The 15970-nt window shown below is 60.2% G+C and overlaps 2 protein-coding genes across 4 annotated transcripts; one reads left to right on the forward strand and one right to left on the reverse strand.

Annotated features, from left to right (window-relative positions):
- Window positions 1–1014: 1014 nt before the first annotated feature.
- CNTROB (centrobin, centriole duplication and spindle assembly protein) lies at window positions 1015–12967 on the reverse strand. Of its 3 annotated transcripts, none has more exons than XM_075908186.2 (20): window positions 12727–12967; window positions 11125–11426; window positions 10950–11037; window positions 10212–10290; window positions 9886–10051; window positions 8950–9066; window positions 7818–7934; window positions 7628–7726; window positions 6858–7073; window positions 6125–6271; window positions 5803–5936; window positions 5528–5653; window positions 4773–4950; window positions 4278–4620; window positions 3900–4057; window positions 2779–2872; window positions 2429–2596; window positions 2073–2208; window positions 1619–1706; window positions 1015–1397 (listed from the first exon to the last, which is right to left on the reverse strand). In XM_075908186.2, exons 1-20 carry the CDS (start codon window positions 12965–12967, stop codon window positions 1260–1262), a joined length of 3135 nt encoding a protein of 1044 aa, XP_075764301.2. In that variant the 3' UTR covers window positions 1015–1259. The 3 variants fall into 3 exon arrangements, with proteins under 3 accessions (XP_075764301.2, XP_075764303.2, XP_075764304.2); XM_075908188.2 differs by lacking the exon at window positions 12727–12967 and adding an exon at window positions 12364–12508; XM_075908189.2 differs by lacking the exon at window positions 12727–12967 and adding an exon at window positions 12253–12339.
- TRAPPC1 (trafficking protein particle complex subunit 1) lies at window positions 12723–15201 on the forward strand. The gene is made up of 5 exons (XM_075908194.2): window positions 12723–12856; window positions 12945–13043; window positions 13136–13206; window positions 13755–13893; window positions 14091–15201. Exons 2-5 carry the CDS (start codon window positions 12945–12947, stop codon window positions 14217–14219), a joined length of 438 nt encoding a protein of 145 aa, XP_075764309.1. The 5' UTR covers window positions 12723–12856; the 3' UTR covers window positions 14220–15201.
- The last annotated feature ends 769 nt before the right edge of the window (window positions 15202–15970 follow it).

The raw sequence follows: 15970 nt of genomic DNA on the forward strand, positions 1-15970 counted from the left end.
CCAAAACTCTGGTCTCTGATAGAGCACCCAAAAAATGAGCCAAAGGAGCCGTCTGCTGGTAGGACAAGCCAGGAGAAGCAAAGGGATTAGTGGCGGGGGTAGGAAACATGGTGGCAGGGTCTGGAGGGTGGAAAGGGAACATAATAGGTGATGGCGGGGTGAAAGCCAGCCCACGACACCTGTGCAAGTGGGCAGTGCCAGCAGGCCTAGACCAGCAGTGCCTGGCTGCCGACAGGTCTGTTAAACGGTGCCATGGGTGTGGTAGACCATGAGGGGACAGACCACAGGGGACGGTCTGCCCTGTAACCAGAGTCTCTGGCCCTATGGGACCCTAATCTCAGCTGGAGAGGTGGGGTCCAAACAGTGCCCAGCCTCACAAGGCCCTGATCTCAGTTAGGGGGCACAGCAGGGCTATGGGGAATTATTAAGGCCAGCCTCCCAGGAGCTTGACCCATAGCCTGGGCACACATTAACTCATTGCTGGATGGAGCTGCAGCCTGTGATGTATGGGCCCCGGGTGCCACTTCTCCATCAGGGGACATGAGGAGAGGCTGAGGTGGGACACGGGGCAGAATGGGCCCCTCCCCCCTCAGGACAGCTCAGAGTTGTGTAAGCCACGTTCGCACTAAAGCAGATTAGAGCTAATCACAGCAGCTTGATCGCCCTGCGCTGTCGGGGGAGGGGCAGCAGATGGCAGCGCCCAGTCTGGGGGGGAAAAAGGTGGATATGGGAGGGTTGCCCCCCCACAAACCCAGCTCTGCCAATTGCTCTCCAAACTCCACTACTCAGGCCTGAGCAGGGACAGGGCAGGATATGGGGATAGAGGGCCTCATGGGTCTGAACTGAGCAGCAGGAAAAAGCTCTGATCCCGGGGTAGAGAGGCCCATGGGACCGATACAACTGACTAATGCCCAGTTTTTCCGGCCAGTCAGGAAGCAGCCACAGGAACAAAGGGTTCAAGGGCCAGGTGCCCTCCCAGCGAGGCACCAATCACAGCACCAGGCCCACACGTGCTGCAAAACCAACTCTTCTTTATTTAGAAAAATAACCAACTGCATCACCAACGGGTGGGGGCCAGGAGCCCAATAACTTAAGCAACAGAACGCGGTGGGGTCAGGGCTGGGGGGATCCCAGCACCCCCACACACCACCTTGGCACCAACACAACATGGAACCTGGGGGGCTGTGCCCAGGGCAGGGGGCTACTTTACCCAGGTGCCTGGGCTGTGGAGACATCGGGGGGCCTGCAGGGTCCCTGCTTCATCTCCACACGCCGCCACCCTTGCCAGCGCGGGCACCGAACTGGGTGGGTTGAGCTGCCTTCCTCCCAGCCTTGGCAGGGCCGTGGCTCTTCTCGGGACCGGGCCGGGCGTTGGCCGGGCGCCTGGGGAGACCCACCTGCAGGATAGACAGGAGGCTGAGCAGCTGAGAACAGAACCCAGGGACAACGGCCTCTGGCTGTTCCTGTCAGTGCCCAGCCCCACAACAACCGCCATGGAACCCTGTCCCACAGCACCACACATCAACTGTGCCCCACTCCACAGCAATCCCTCTCCCCCCCCCACCCCCCACCCCACACACAGAGGACCCAGCTCCCAGAGCCGCCCTGGCAGACTCACCTCTCTCCGGCCAGCCTCAGGCAGCCGGGAGTCGAGGTTCCTGCGGGCAGCCGGGTTCACATGGCTCTCATCACCCTTCACTTCCGGCCTGGGGAGCAGGAGATAGTAACAGAACCCAAGAGAACCCAGATGTCCTGCTTCCCCCCCCCCCCCCCAGCTCTAACCACTAGCCCCACTCTCATCCCAGAGCTAGGGAGCAAACCAGCAGTCCTAGCTCCCACCCTGTCACCAAATACTAAGGTTCGGGTCAATGGGAGAGAGGGACAGCTGGGCGGGGGTTGGGGGAGAACTATAGCTCACAGCATGCACTGTGGGGCAGAGCAGTGCACACTGGGAGCTGTAGTCCCCAAAAGCCACCTCCCCCAGGCCAGGTACAGTAGGGTGGGGAGGATCCATGTCAGTAGGAGTAGGGTGAAGCCCAGACACCCTGGAAAGGACACAGCACCAGGCTTACCTGCTGCTGTCACTGGGGCGCGTGTAGGTGAAGATCTCCTCCGAGGGGGACGTCTCGCGGCCCTTGACCTGGTACAGCCGCAGCAGACGGGAGACCTCAGCCACCTGCCGTGGGGACAGGACGCCCCCCTCTCCCCCTGCACAGAGAAAAGATGAGCCAGGGCAGCGCTAGAGGGCACTGTGGGGCAGGAGTTCAGCAGGGGGCACTCTCCCCTGGCAGGCAGGGCTGGCCCCAGGGCAACATGAGGGGTACTATGGGGCAGGGAGCAGGCCGGGGGGGGGGGGGGGAGCTGGCTGCCCTCTGGCAGGTGGGGCTGACCTCACTGGCCAGGCAACATGTGGGGGTGGGGGTCTCACCAGCTGGGCGCTGCAAGGGGCTGGGAAGCTCCAAACTCCGCTGGCTGTAGCTGGCTCTGGGGAGTGTCACCTTGGTCTTGTGCACGGCAGTGGCAGTGGGGGGAACACGCTGGGGGCCAAGAGGCCGGAGCGTCTCCCACGGGGCTGAGGAGTCCTCCCGGGCCAAGCCTATGGGCAGAAAAGACAAGGATTACATGGGGACTGGACCAGGCCCCCATGGGAAGCAGGCCTGGAGCAGCTGGGGAATCGGGGAATCCGGGTGGCACAGGCTGAGTTAGGATCTCCCCTGCGCACCTCCAGCCCCATATAAACAGGACACCTTGCCCCTGTCCCTCCTCCGCAGCCCTCACCTGGCTTGGCATGTGGCTGCGCTGTGGGGCAGGAGGAGCTCTCACTCAGAGGCCCCTCCTGCCTCTGGGGGTCGCTTGATGCCTGCTCCAAGAGCTGAGAAAAGAGACAGGAGTAAGTGTGCAGCCAGGTACCCCCTACCTGGCCCCCCTGAAACCTGTAGTCCCCGTGCCTCACCCCACAGTGAGCTGGTCACAACCGCCCCAAACCAAATCGCAGTACCCTGTCCCCCTGCTCATAGACTTTAAGGTCAGAAGGGACCATTATGATCATCTAGTCTGACCCCCTGCACAGTGCAGGCCACAGAATCTCACCCACCCCTCTTAGAATAATCCTCTCACCTATGTCTCAGATATTGAAGCCCTCAAATACTTTGAAGGCCCCAAGATGCAGAGAATCCTCCAGCTGTGATCTGTGCCCCATGCTACAGAGGAAGGCGAAAAACCTCCAGGATCTCTGCCAATCTACCCTGGAGGAAAATTCCTTCCCAACCCCAAATATGGCGATCAGCTAAACCCTGAGCATGTGGGCAAGACTCACCAGCCAAACACCCAGAAAGTTCTCTATAGTAACTCCTATCATCCCTCCATTGACCTATTTCCCACTGATAATGAATGGTCAATTAGTTACCAAGACCATGTTCTCAAACCATCCCCTTATCATAGAGCTGGAAGAGACCTCAGAAGGTCATCAAGTCCAGCCCCCTGCTCTAGGCAGGACCAATCCCATCTAAATCAACCCGGCCAGGGCTTTGTCAAGCCGGGACTTAAACACCTCTAGGGATGAAGACTCCACTACTTCCCTAGGTAACCCATTCCAGTGCTTCACCACCCTCCTAGTGAAATAGTTTTTCCTAATATCTAACGTGGACCTCTCCCACCGCAACTTGAGACCATTGCTCCTTGTTCTGCCATCTCACTACTGAGAACAGCCTCTCTCCATCCTCAGGAAGTTGAAGGCTGCTCTCAAATCCCCCCTCACTCTTCGCTTCTCCAGACTAAACAGACCCAACTCCCTCAGCCTCTCCTCATAGGTCATATGCTCCAGCCCCCTAATCATTTTGGTTGCCCTCCGCTCTGCCCACCCCTTCCCCCAGCCAGCACCCCTCCTGCCTGGCTCCTACCAGAGCCATGTAGTATTGCAGCTCTGGGTGCATCTGTCCAGGGGCCGCCTGCCCTCCATGCTCCAGGCTGCTGTTTGGGGAAGTCTCGCCGTCACTGGCCCTCACATCGTCCTCAGGGTAGGGGTGCTCCGCCAGGTGGCTGGGGTGTGAACTCAGCCCTGGATGGGGAAGAGAGGGCTCAGAGCAGCCCAGTGTCCCTCTGCCCCTCAAGCCTCAGGTGCCAACCCAATGCCCCACAGACACTGTGCTGCAAGGAGCAGGTTGGGCAGGGGCTCAGCAGGGGGCACTCTCCCTTGGTGGGCAGGGCTGGCCCCAGGGTTTCGCTAGGGGGCGGTGACAGTGGATGGGGGCCCTGCAGCCCCTGCGCCCTTCCTGTACCTGGCCCGGCCGTGTCATCAAGCTGCGGCTCCAGCGGCTGGAAGACCAGCTGGCTCTGGACGCTCTGATTCAGGAGCTGGGCTAGTTCGGCTGAGAAGCGCCCGCTGGGCACTAGGGGCAGAAAGCGCTCAAGGCCCTGTGGCTCTGGAGCCAGCGGCTGGGAGCTGCGCTGAGTGACAGGCTGCAGGGGAACAGCCTGGGCCAAGGACCTGCCGCTCCGCTCGCCGTCCCCGGCGCCGCGGGGGTCTCCCTGCCAGCTCTCCGGCTTCCCGAGCGGGACCTGGCTCAGGGGCTGCCCTAGGCACTCTGGCTCCAAGGGGGGGGCAGCACTGGAAGCAGGGGGCTGTTGGAGGAAACAAACAGGGGTTAGCGATGGGGAGGTTAGCCACGGCTTGGGGCAGGGAATCAGAGCAGGATACCTGGGTTCTCTCCTGGCTCTGAGAGAGGAGCGGCGACTGGGGCCCAGGAGACCTGGGTTCTCTCCCTGGCACTCACCACCTGAGAGCCCTTGCCAGGGGAATGCAGGGAGGCATCTCCAGTCAGCAGGCGCAGGGCCTCGTTCCAATGTGACTGCATCATGGCCTGGAGCCGCGACACCATATCTGCCCGCTGGGCCTCCAGCCGCCACTTCCCAGCCTGCAGCTCCCGCGCTGCCTCCTCCTGCCTGGCCAGCCTGTGGAGAGGGGTGGCATTGGCGCTCTGCACTCCGTGGGGGCAGACTGAGCTGGGATCCACACACCTGGCCCATGCCCAAAAGGTGGCCACATCTCAGCACTAGGCGAGGGGCCTCTGTGTAGCCAGCTACCCCACCCCAGAGGCAGCAGCATCTCAGTGCCAGACCAGGAGTCCCTGGCTGTGTCTAGACTGTGTCCCTTTTCCGTAAAAGGGATGCAAATTAGACACATCGCAATTGCAAATGAAGCGGGGATTTAAATCCCCCCCGCTTCATTTGCATAAACATGGCTGCCGCTTTTTTCCGGCTCAGAGCTTTGCCGGAAAAAAGCACCAGTCTAGACGCGGATCTTTCGGAAAATAAAGCCTTTTCCGAAAGATCCCTTATCCCTTATTTTAAGAGATTTAAATTCCCTGCTTCATTTGCAATTGCGATGTGTCTAATTTGCATCCCTTTTACGGAAAAGGGACGCAGTCTAGACACAGCCCCTGCGTAAGCTGCTGCCTTGCCCGAGGTAGCTGCATCCACGCTGGGCGAGTGGTCCCTCAGTCACCAGCCACGCTGGCACTGCCCGTACCGCAACTCGTAGTCCTCGACCAAGTGCCGGTGCCGCTCCTCACGCTCAGCCAGCTCGGCCCGGAACTGTGCCAGTTGACTTGCCAGCTCCTTTTCATGGTGCCCGCTCAGCTCCAGCAGCTGCTTCCTGTGGGGGCGGGGAAGGCCAGGCTAAGCAGCAAGCACAGGGTCTCTCGCCCCCGACCCAAGCCAGCCCCATCCAAAGGGAATCTGAGGGCAGGAATTACTGGAAAGAGGGCGGGGAAGGGGATGGCTGGGGGCAGGAATTGGGGATACCTGTGCTGCTCTCGCATGGCACCTGTCTGGCGCAGGCTGTCCTCGTGTACCCGGGCCAGCCGCTCCGTCACCTGCTGCTCCAGGGCCACCTTCAGCTCTGCCTCCAGCTTCGCTTTCTGTGCCTCACACCGCGCCTGTGGAGAGAGGGGCTGTTCTGTCACCCCAAGGACTCACCCCCACCCTGGAGCTGGAAAGAAGCCAGTGCCCCCTAGAGGGGTCAGACCCATGCCCCATTCCTGCCCTCCCCCACCCCGAGCCAGCCAATCCCTGTCCTGGGGCCAGAAGGAAGCTGGTATCCCCTAGAGGGGACAGGCCCCAGTACCTTCACCAGGCTGATCTCCATCTGTAGTCCATCCCGCTCGCTCCGTGCCACCTCCAGCTCACTTTCTAGACGCTGGGCGTCAGCCTGCACCAAGGCCAGGACCTGCTGGGCATCTGCCGTGCGTTGGGCCTCCCGCTGCACGGCTGCCTGGGGTGGGAAGAGATGGGGCAGCCCCCACATTAACCACTGGCCCACACTGCCTGCTCTCAGTGGGGAGAGAAGCCAGGGGAGTCCTGGTTCCCAGCCCCCTTTCCCACTCTAACCCACCAGCCCTCACTGCCTCCCCACCTAGAGCTGGGGAGAGAGCCCAGGAGTCCTGGCTCACAGCCCCCCTTTTCTAACCCATTAACTCACAGTCCCCCAACAGAGCTGAGAGTGGAGGAAAAATTGGACCCCAGGGGAATGCAGGAGACAGAAATGGCATTCAGGGCACAGAAGGCAGGATGGAGCGGGGGGATACAGCTGTGATGATGGAACTGCCTATCTGGGAGGCAGGGGATCCAAGGACAGGCTGCATAGGGGGAGAGGGGCCAAGGGGGTGTGACAAGGATAGACTGTGCCAGGTGGAGAGCATCAAAAGAGTCCCCCAACCAGCAGAATCAGCCTGGACGGTGGTCACATGGGCAGGACGCGGGCACAGGGGCTGGGAGGGGACAGAAGAGGCCAGGGTGGAGGGCTCAGGGGCACTGCATCAGGCCGGCTAAGGGTTGAGAGAAGGGGACCAAGTTCTCACCTTTTCACGCTCCAGCTGCCCAGCGCTCTCATCCTGCAGTGCCTGGCACCGCTGCTCCAGCTTCCGCTCCCGCTGTGCCCAGCCTGCCTGCTGCTCCTCCAGCGTGGCTCGCAGTGTCTCCAGCTGGCACTGACCCTGCTCCCGCTCCGCCTGCAGCCCCCGCCCGTGCTGGCGCTCTGCCTCCAAGCTCTGCAGCAGTGCTGCCTTCTCCTCCTGCTGCAGGGGAAATGCAGGGAGTCAGAGCAGGCACCAGGCCTCACACTGAGGGGAGCAGGGCATGCTAGGAACTGTGGTCTTCTTTGGCTCTGGCACCCCACTCTACAGGGAGCAAGATATGCTGGAAGCTGCCGTCTGTATGGATTCCAATGCCCAGCTCTGTGGAGAGCAGGATATGCTGGAGTTGCATTTCCAGTGGGCTCCAGTGCCCAACTCTGTGGGGAGCAGGATATGCTGGAAGCTGCAGTCCCCATGGGCTCCAGCGCCCGGCTCTGTGGGGAGCAGAGCATGCTGGAAGCTGCAGTCCCCGCGGGCTCCAGCGCCCGGCTCTGTGGGGAGCAGAGCATGCTGGAAGCTGCAGTCCCCGCGGGCTCCAGTGCCCGGCTCTGTGGGGAACAGAGCATGCTGGAAGCTCCAGTCCCCGCGGGCTCCAGCGCCCGGCTCTGTGGGGAGCAGAGCATGTTGGGAGCTGCCTCAGGACTGATGTCCCTTTCTGCATCCCCTGGCCACAGGGCTCGAGGCTCAGTTGCCCAGGTCAGGCAGGCAATACTTACCAGCATTGCCATCTCCTCGCGCTGCTGGCTTGCCACTTCCTGTTCCTGGCTCAGGGCCTCCAGTGCCTTCTCCAGCTGTGCCTCCAGATCCGATGCCTTCTGAAAGGGGAGACACACCAGGGTTCAGGGCAGTGTCGGGCGGGCAGCTTGGCCACTTCCCCCACCCAGTAACCCAAGCTGCCCAGCTCACCTCACGCTGCTCACTCAGTGCCTGCTGCACGGCCTCCTTTTCCACCTGTAGTCCCCGCAGCAGCTCCGTCCGCTCAGCCTCCTGCCGGTTCCAGCCCTCCACCACTTTGGCCAGCGTCTGCCAGAGGAGAGGGCAACAGAGTACGCCCCGAGCACAGCCTGCTGGTGCCCCTCAATCCTGACCCACAGCCCCTGCTAATCCAGTCCTGGGTTCCCCATGCCCTGCTGATGCCCCTCACCCCCAAGCCACAGCCCTTGTTACCCCAGCCCTAATGATGCCCCTCACCCCGTCATAATCAGGAGTGCTGACCAGCACCTGGTGACTAAGGCTTTAACTAATGTCTCCTGTAACTAATGTCTAGTCAGGTATCCGGTGGTCAGCCAATAACAATGCAGGTAGGAATTTCAAACTGGAAGACAGGGGTTTTCTCTCTCTGTTCTTTGGTTGAGAGGCTGAGCAGTTTTCTTCCAAGTACTGAGGGAGACGGGAGACACTCCTCTCTCCAAGTACAAACTTCTTTTACAATGTATAAGTAAGGAAAAGTTTAGCTAGTCTGTCAGGATTTATTGTTTTCCTTGTTTGGGGATGCGGAAATAATGTCTGAGCTTGTTTTTTCTTTTTGTAACTAAGTCTTCAGCCCAGGGATTTCCCTGAGTATATATATCAAATGGTGGCTCTTTCCATCTAGCCAATGCACTATGCTTGCAACTGTAGCTTTGTTTTAATAATAAAAGTTTGCTCTTTTTCTAATTAGCCGCTATCGGTGGATTATTGTGTCCTAGAAGGTCTGTCTGTGTCTATCTGTATGCCTGACTGAGGGGTCAACCACCACAGACTGCAGCTTGTTTTTTTTCTCTGTTCCTTTCCAAGGTCTTTGGGGGAAAAAGAACTTGGGGTGCCCCGGGGGTTGGTTTCAAGCGTCCACCCCTGTTTATGGGTTCAAAAGCACTTGATGGTGGCAACAGATTCCCCAAAATCTGGGTATTAGGATTCTGGGGGAAGGTGTTTGTACCAGAGCCTATAGCGGCAAGGTTTGGAGTGCTCTTGCCATCTTGCGGGCCCCCAACTTCTGCATTCGTTGTGCTAGCGTGGGGAACAGCTTTGACACTCCTGACCCACAGCCTCTGCCCACCTTGTCCAGCTGCTCGATCATACTGTCCTTCTTCATGTCGGCAGAGATGGCAGCAGCCAGCTGCTGCTGCAATTCAAGGGCCCGGCTCTGCAGGGCTTGGACGTGTCGCTCACAATGCTGTTAGGAAAGCAAGGGGTCAGTACTGAGAAGGGGGAGAGCCCCACAGATCCCTCCGTACCATGCCACAGCCTCAGGCAGCTCCCACAGGAACAGCTTAGACCCACAGCACCAACTCCAACCCAGAGAATCCCCTGAGCTGCTAGCAGGACTTGGCATAGGACACGTGCCGAAGCAGGACTAAGCACCTCTCTGAATCAGCCAGTCCCTGCCCTGAGGCCAAGTGAGAACTCGTGCCTCATAAAGGGAACAGGCCCCAGGCACCATTCCCCACCAACCTGAGACTCTGTCCCCACCTCTGAAAATGGTTCTGCTGCATCTCTGGCATGGTCAGGCCTGTCCTATCTGGAGCCCCATGGAGGAGAAAGGGAGCACCTGTCCACCCTGCCCCCCATCCTGAAAGCCAGCTCTCCTATATCTCTGCCAGGGCACAACACCCCTTAGCAGTTTGCCCTGAGGGTGCAGCCAGTACCCAGGGGCAGTGGGTTACAAATAGCTGCTTCTGCTTCCCCCCAGTTTTCACCTCCCCACTCACTAGGCATTTGGAGGGGAAGGCCCTCCTAGGAGCCAGGACTCCTGAATTGTCTCCCCGGCTCCTGAAGTGGAGCGGGGGGGGGGGGGGGGAGGGGCTTGTTGTTAGATCAGGGGAGTTGGGAACCAGGACTCCTGGGGTCTCTCCCAAGCTCTGTGAAGGGAGTGGGGATTGCATACATGCTGGTAGACACAAGTGTGGGGGACACCCCACCCTGGAAACACACATCCACCCTGCATGCTGGGCACAAAATATGTCAGAGACCAGCCCAGGGCCCCACCCCTCACCTTCCTGCGGGCCCGCTCCTTGGCCAGTGCCTCTTTCAACTGCAGGGGGTTGGTGGCAAGTGCGGGCTCAGGGGGGGCACCCAGTCGCAGGCTGCTGTAGCGGGGAAACAGCTCCTCCAGGCCACACACCGAACCAGGCGGGGAGAGTTCCTGCAGGGGCCTGGCACTGCAACAGGGCAGGGGGTAAGTAAGCTGCCATATGCCCTGGTGCAGGGAGGTACCCACAGCCCTCCGGGTCCCTGCCTAAATAGATACCCCTCTCCCAACACTGAGATGCAGCCACCTCTGGGGAGGGGCAGCTTCATAACCTCCCCCCCAGCACTTACGTGAGTAGGGCAGTGGTGCTATCACTCTCAAAGGAATCATCATCCTTCTGCTCCATGGTCCCCACGGTGAGGGGGTCACCTGCCAGAGGAAGGGGCTGGCTGCTGAGTGACACTCTGAGCCAGTCTGCTCGGGAGCCCAGCTCCAGTGTCACAGCCCCTGCTCCTCCCAGAACACATTGCATGACCACCCCCAGCTCTGGGAGGGGAGTGGGGGCTGGCAGGTGAGAGCAGAAGGGGCTAGGAGCCAGGACTACTGGGTTCTCTTTCTGGCTGTCAGAGGGAAGGAAGGGCTGGTGCTCTGGTAGGGCAGAGCAGCCCCCCCCCCCCTTCCCTCCCACACACACTTAAGTGCTCAGCTGAGCCAGGGAATGCCACAGTGCCCCCCGCAGGCCACACACTACATCACTTTGCAAGCAGGGAGGAATATAGTGGGGGCGGGAGGAGGGTGAATGCATCTTTTGGGCATATCCCCCTTGCTCCCCCCCAGCTGGGTGAAGCCGGAGGGGAGTGAAAGGGAATCTGCAGTGGCCCAGAGTAACCTATCAAGTCCTATAACCAAAAACCACCCACAACCTGCTCCATGTGCAGAGACCCTACGCCTGGCGCTGAAATGCAGCCACCACTGGGTTGGGGCGACTGGTCAGTCAGGGACCCCTCACACAGTGCTGAGATGCAGCCACCTCTAGGATGGGGCAGCTGGTTATACTGGCAGGGGAATGTGCCCTACACTTCACTCACCGTGGGGCAGCTCGCGGGAGTCCTGCAGCATGGTGCGCAAGCGGGACCTGACACTCTCTATCTCAGCCACATGCCTGGACTCGCCACCCTGTCAGGGAAGCCAGATACAGCCATTCGTACCATCTGGCACACCCCACCATCCCACCCCACACGTCCCACACGCACCCCTGCTCACCTTCCTGCGGGCGCTGGTCTCCACCCCAGCCGACAGGGTGCGGCTCAGCTCCTCAGCCAGCATGTCCAGGTCAGGCGGCCGCAGCTGGGCACAGGCATCCAGCTCGGCCTGGCGACTGCGATGCAAAGAAGCATAAAGCTGGGCTGTCACCTCAGAACCGAAGGGCTGGGCAGGTGTGGTCGGGGTTGAGAGGGGCAACGGCTCCATGTCGCTCAGCAAGTCCTCACTGCGCAAGGAGGCATTGAGCCCGGGGCAGGGGCCCTTCTCCGCCATAGAAGGTTGTACGATGGCGGCGGCAGCCCCTGTTGGAGAGAACGGCAAAAGGGACCAGGAGCTGCTGGCTTGTAGCTACCTGAACACCTGGTGAGTCCAACTTGTGTGAGCAGTAGCAGGGCTTTGACACACAAACAGCTACAGGTCCACACACCACAAGGAATCCCTCCCACAGCTGTGAGCAGTTCAATGGCCTACATACATACACAGAGCCATAGACCTACACACCACCAGGAATCCCTGCCAGCAGTGAGCAGTAGTAGGGCCCTAACATACACAGTCACGGACAAGTATCAGAGGGGTAGCCGTGTTAGTCTGAATCTGACTCCTCGTCGCAGTCACGGACACCTACACTACCAGGAATCCCCTCAGCTGCGAGCAGTCGGGAGCTCTGACAAACCCATACAACCAGTGATATACATATGTCAGCTCACTCAGCTGGGAAACTGAGGCCTGGCAGCACAGAGACACACCAATAAAGGAGTTGCCCAGAGTCCTAGATCCCAGCCCTTGCTCCCTCCCACCAGCCCCCAATCCCATCCCAGAGCTGCAGAGAGAACCCAGGAGTCCTTGCTCTCAGTTCCCCCACCTCCACCACATTTCATGGCCCAGGGCAAACTGAAGTCACCCCTTGCTCTCTTGGCCATGTGGCTCCAAAGAAGCAAGTGATGCAGGGGTGACCCCAGTCTGCCCTGGACTGTGAGGGGGAGAAGCTGGTGTGGAGGCCACTCCAGCCTCCCAAGGGGAGCCAGCCCAGAGGGGAGACCCTGCCAGGTGGTGCTCCAGGGGTGGAGGGAAGGCGCCAGGCCCATCATGCCAGGGTGAGAGCAGCCGAGGTGCACCCCATGGCCTCACCCCACACGGACTCTGCAATCCAGGGACACAGCAATCGGGGGGAGCCTCAGCCAGGCCCCAGTGTTTCCAATCCCCCCTCAACCCACTAGCCACCACCCCACAGGGGCTCACCTCAGCCCTGCCCCCCTCCAGCCACACAGGGGTCTCCCCTGCAGGCTCTCTCCACTGCCTCCCCCTTTCCATTCCCTAGGGGTCTCCCCAGGCTCTCCTTAGTTAAAAATTCCTCCCCGGTGACCCCCCCCCCCTCCAACTGCTCCTCCAGCCCCGCCCCTCTCCTGCCACGCCACGCCCCCTCCTTCCCAACGTTCCCGCCCCGCCCCCTGCTCTACTGCAGTCCCTTCCAACGTTCCAACCCCGCCCCTCCCCACTCCTTGCTCCGCTCCCGCCCCTTCTGCTCAGCCCCACCCCCGCCCTCACAGTCGCTCGCCGCCCCCACGCGCGCTGCCCCCTCCCCTCACTCCGCCCGCCAGGCACCTGGGCGCGAGGCGGCCGCCGCCATCTTGGTGCGGGGCACGCGGCACGGGGCCCGGCGTGCGGGGCGGAAGCGGAAGCGGGGCGCGAGGGAACAGCTCGGAGGCGGAGCCAGCGCGCAGCGGCGACCGAGGTGAGGGGCGAGTGGGTGGGTGAGGGACCGGGGCGGGGGGAGCAAATCAACGAGGCGAGTGACTGAGGTTTGTGGCCCCGCCCCGCAGATGACCGTGCACAACCTGTACATCTTCGACCGCAACGGCGTGTGCCTGCACTACGGCGAGTGGCACCGCAAGAAGCAGGCCGGCATCTCCAAGGAGGAGGTGAGACCCGGGGCCGTGGGGCCCCGCACGAGCCGCGGCGGAGCGTCCGCCCGGCCCCAGGGGGTCTCACGCTGCCCTCTCTCCTTGCCCAGGAGTTCAAGCTGATGTACGGCATGCTCTTCTCCATGCGCTCCTTCGTGGGCAAGATGAGCCCCGTGGACATGTATCCCTCCGCCGCCAGGGCAGTGGGGGGTTGGCTCGGGGATGGGGGACCCGGCAAGGGATTTGGGGGATGCTGTGGGATGGGGGGCCCAGGAGGCAGATGTGGGGATCTCTGTCCGTGGGGTGGGGGGCCCAGGAGGCAGATGTGGGGATCTCTGTCCGTGGGGTGGGGGGCCCAGGAGGCAGATGTGGGGATCTCCGTCCGTGGGGTGGGGGGCCCAGGAGGCAGATGTGGGGATCTCTGTCCGTGGGGTGGGGGGCCCAGGAGGCAGATGTGGGGATCTCCGTCCGTGGGGTGGGGTGGGGGGCCCAGGAGGCAGATGTGGGGATCTCTGTCCGTGGGGTGGGGGGGGGGCCCAGGAGGCAGATGTGGGGATCTCTGTCCGTGGGGTGGGGTGGGGGGCCCAGCCAGAGGACGCAGGGGAGATTCTCAATCCATGTGAGGGGCAGGAGAGGTTAAACCACAGGTGGGGGGGAGGTCTTGCGTTTCTTGATGGTTCTCTCTCTGGGAGGCCACGGCCCCCACACTCCTTAGCTGTGTGGGTGCAGGAAGGAAGGGTTCCTGGCCTTTCAGACCAGCAAGTACAAGCTGCATTACTATGAGACGCCCAGCGGGCTCAAAGTTGTCATGAACACGGACCTGGGTGTGGCCAATGTGCGGGATGTGCTACACCAGATCTACAGCAATGTGAGTCTGGGCCTGAGCCCTCCATGGGGAATGTGGGCTATTGGTTAGAGCGGAAGAAGTTGGGAGCCAGGACTACTTGGTTCTCTCTTTAGCTCTGGGAGGAGCGTGGTGGCTGAGGGTTCGGAATGCTGGGGGGCTGTGAATCAGGACTTCTGGGTTCTATCCCCCAGCCCGCACTTGCTCTCTTCCCCCCACAGATCTACGTGGAGTTCGTGGTGAAAAACCCACTGTGCAGCCTGAGTGAGCCCATCCAGAGCGAGCTGTTTCGTGCCAAGCTGGACAGCTTTGTCCGCGGCCTGCCTTTCTTCTCAGCCCGGGCTGGCTGAGCACCCGGCGCCGCCTCCCTCCAAGGCGAACCCAGCCCTGTGCTGGGGCAAGGGACTGTGCTGCACCCAAGCCTCCAGCCATGGCACGGACGGATTGTTTTTTGTGGGGGCTGCTGCTCTGCCCCTCCCCATGGCACAGCCCTGCTGCCCCACCCCTTCAGAGATCACATGGCCTGGCTCTTTGGGATCAGCCAGCATGGGCCCACAATGAGAGTGACACAATTCCCTGCGAACCCCCTTGGCTGGTGTACCCATTGTACATTTGGTGATCTGACTGGTGGGCTCACTCACTTCCTGGTAAGGGGCATTAGAACTGTCTGGATACCCCTGCCCTTTGGCAGGGGAGACTTGCAAGACTCTTTTCAGCATGGGGCAGCACCAGGCTCTTTGGGCTCAGGAGGAAGCAGTAGGATCCATGGCCCAGTCCCACTAGAATATGCCCTGGCCTCCCCATGAACTTCCTAACCAAGCTGTAACACTCCAAGATAGTCTAGGAGGGCGGGGGACTGCGGGCTGCTCCCTAGCCGTGGGAAGTGGAGGACCCATGCCCAGGTGCAGCACTGACCATCTGGGGTGCAAAGGATATCAGGGAGGCTTGGAGCCAGGACGTCTGTTCTCTCCTTGGGTGTGGAAGAGGAATGGGATCTAGTAGTTAGAGCAGCAAATCAGGAGTGTGTGTGTTCCTGACTTTCATCCTCCTTTGCTTTGGACCCCAGCTCTAGGAATAGGACCCACAAATGCTGGCTCCCAGCCCTCTCCCCCTTTTGTCCCACTATACCTTACTCCCCTTCTACTTGTCAGGACAAAACCCAGGAGGCCTGCCTCTGAGGCCTTTTCTAAGAGGGCCTTCCTTTTCCAAACCCCTGTTCAGCTTGGTATTGGTGTGTGTGTACAGACCGCTGAGGTGGCACTGGTTGTGCTGAGTGGGTCTCAGTTCTGTGGTGCAGTCTCCTTGGTGAATTAAAATGTTGCTCTCACCTTCCATCAGTCTTCCCTTCACTGTCTCGGGAAGGTCTGTGTGGGGGAGGAGGGTGAGCAGAGCCTGCTGCAAGGGGCTGAACTGCAGACAGACAGAACACCCAGGGGCACTGGATAGATGGGAGGGGGGGTTGGAATGAACAGCAAGGCTGTGTCTAGACTGGCATGATTTTGCGCAAATACTTTTAACAGAAAAGTTTTTCCGTTAAAAGTATTTGTGCAAGAGAGCGTCTATACTGGCATGTGCCTTTGTGCAAAAGATTTGCTTTTGCGCAAAAGCATCCGTGCCGGTGTAGACGCTCTCTTGCGCAAGAAATTAACATTGCTGACTACATTGGCCTCTTGCGCAAGAGGGCTTATCCCTGAGCGGGAGCGTCAGAGTATTTGCGCAAGAACCACTGATTTTGTACATTACGTCAGTGTTCTTGCGCAAATACTAGCGGCCAGTGTAGACAGACGGCAAGATTTTGCACAAAAGCAGCTGCTTTTGCGCAAAATCTTGCCAATGTAGGCACAGCCCAAGTGTCCTGTTTTGGCCCTTTTCAGTCTAGGAGATGCTGGCTTCCACCTGGTCCCAGGGCGGGGACTGTGCTCACATTTCATGGGAGGGAGAGATATTCCCATTAATAAAAGCAATTTTGTCAGGGTGAAGGGGATGAACCCTATACTAGCCAGGACACTGGGCTGGCTGAGGATAACGTTATGTGGGGGGAGAAGGTACCATGCTCAACTGGTGGTGGCACCTTGCACTAAAAGGCAGTACATGCTACCCA

Source organism: Pelodiscus sinensis, chromosome 22, assembly GCF_052426305.1.
Source record: "Pelodiscus sinensis isolate ZL-2025 chromosome 22, ASM5242630v1, whole genome shotgun sequence".
NCBI classification, from domain to species: domain Eukaryota; kingdom Metazoa; phylum Chordata; order Testudines; family Trionychidae; genus Pelodiscus; species Pelodiscus sinensis.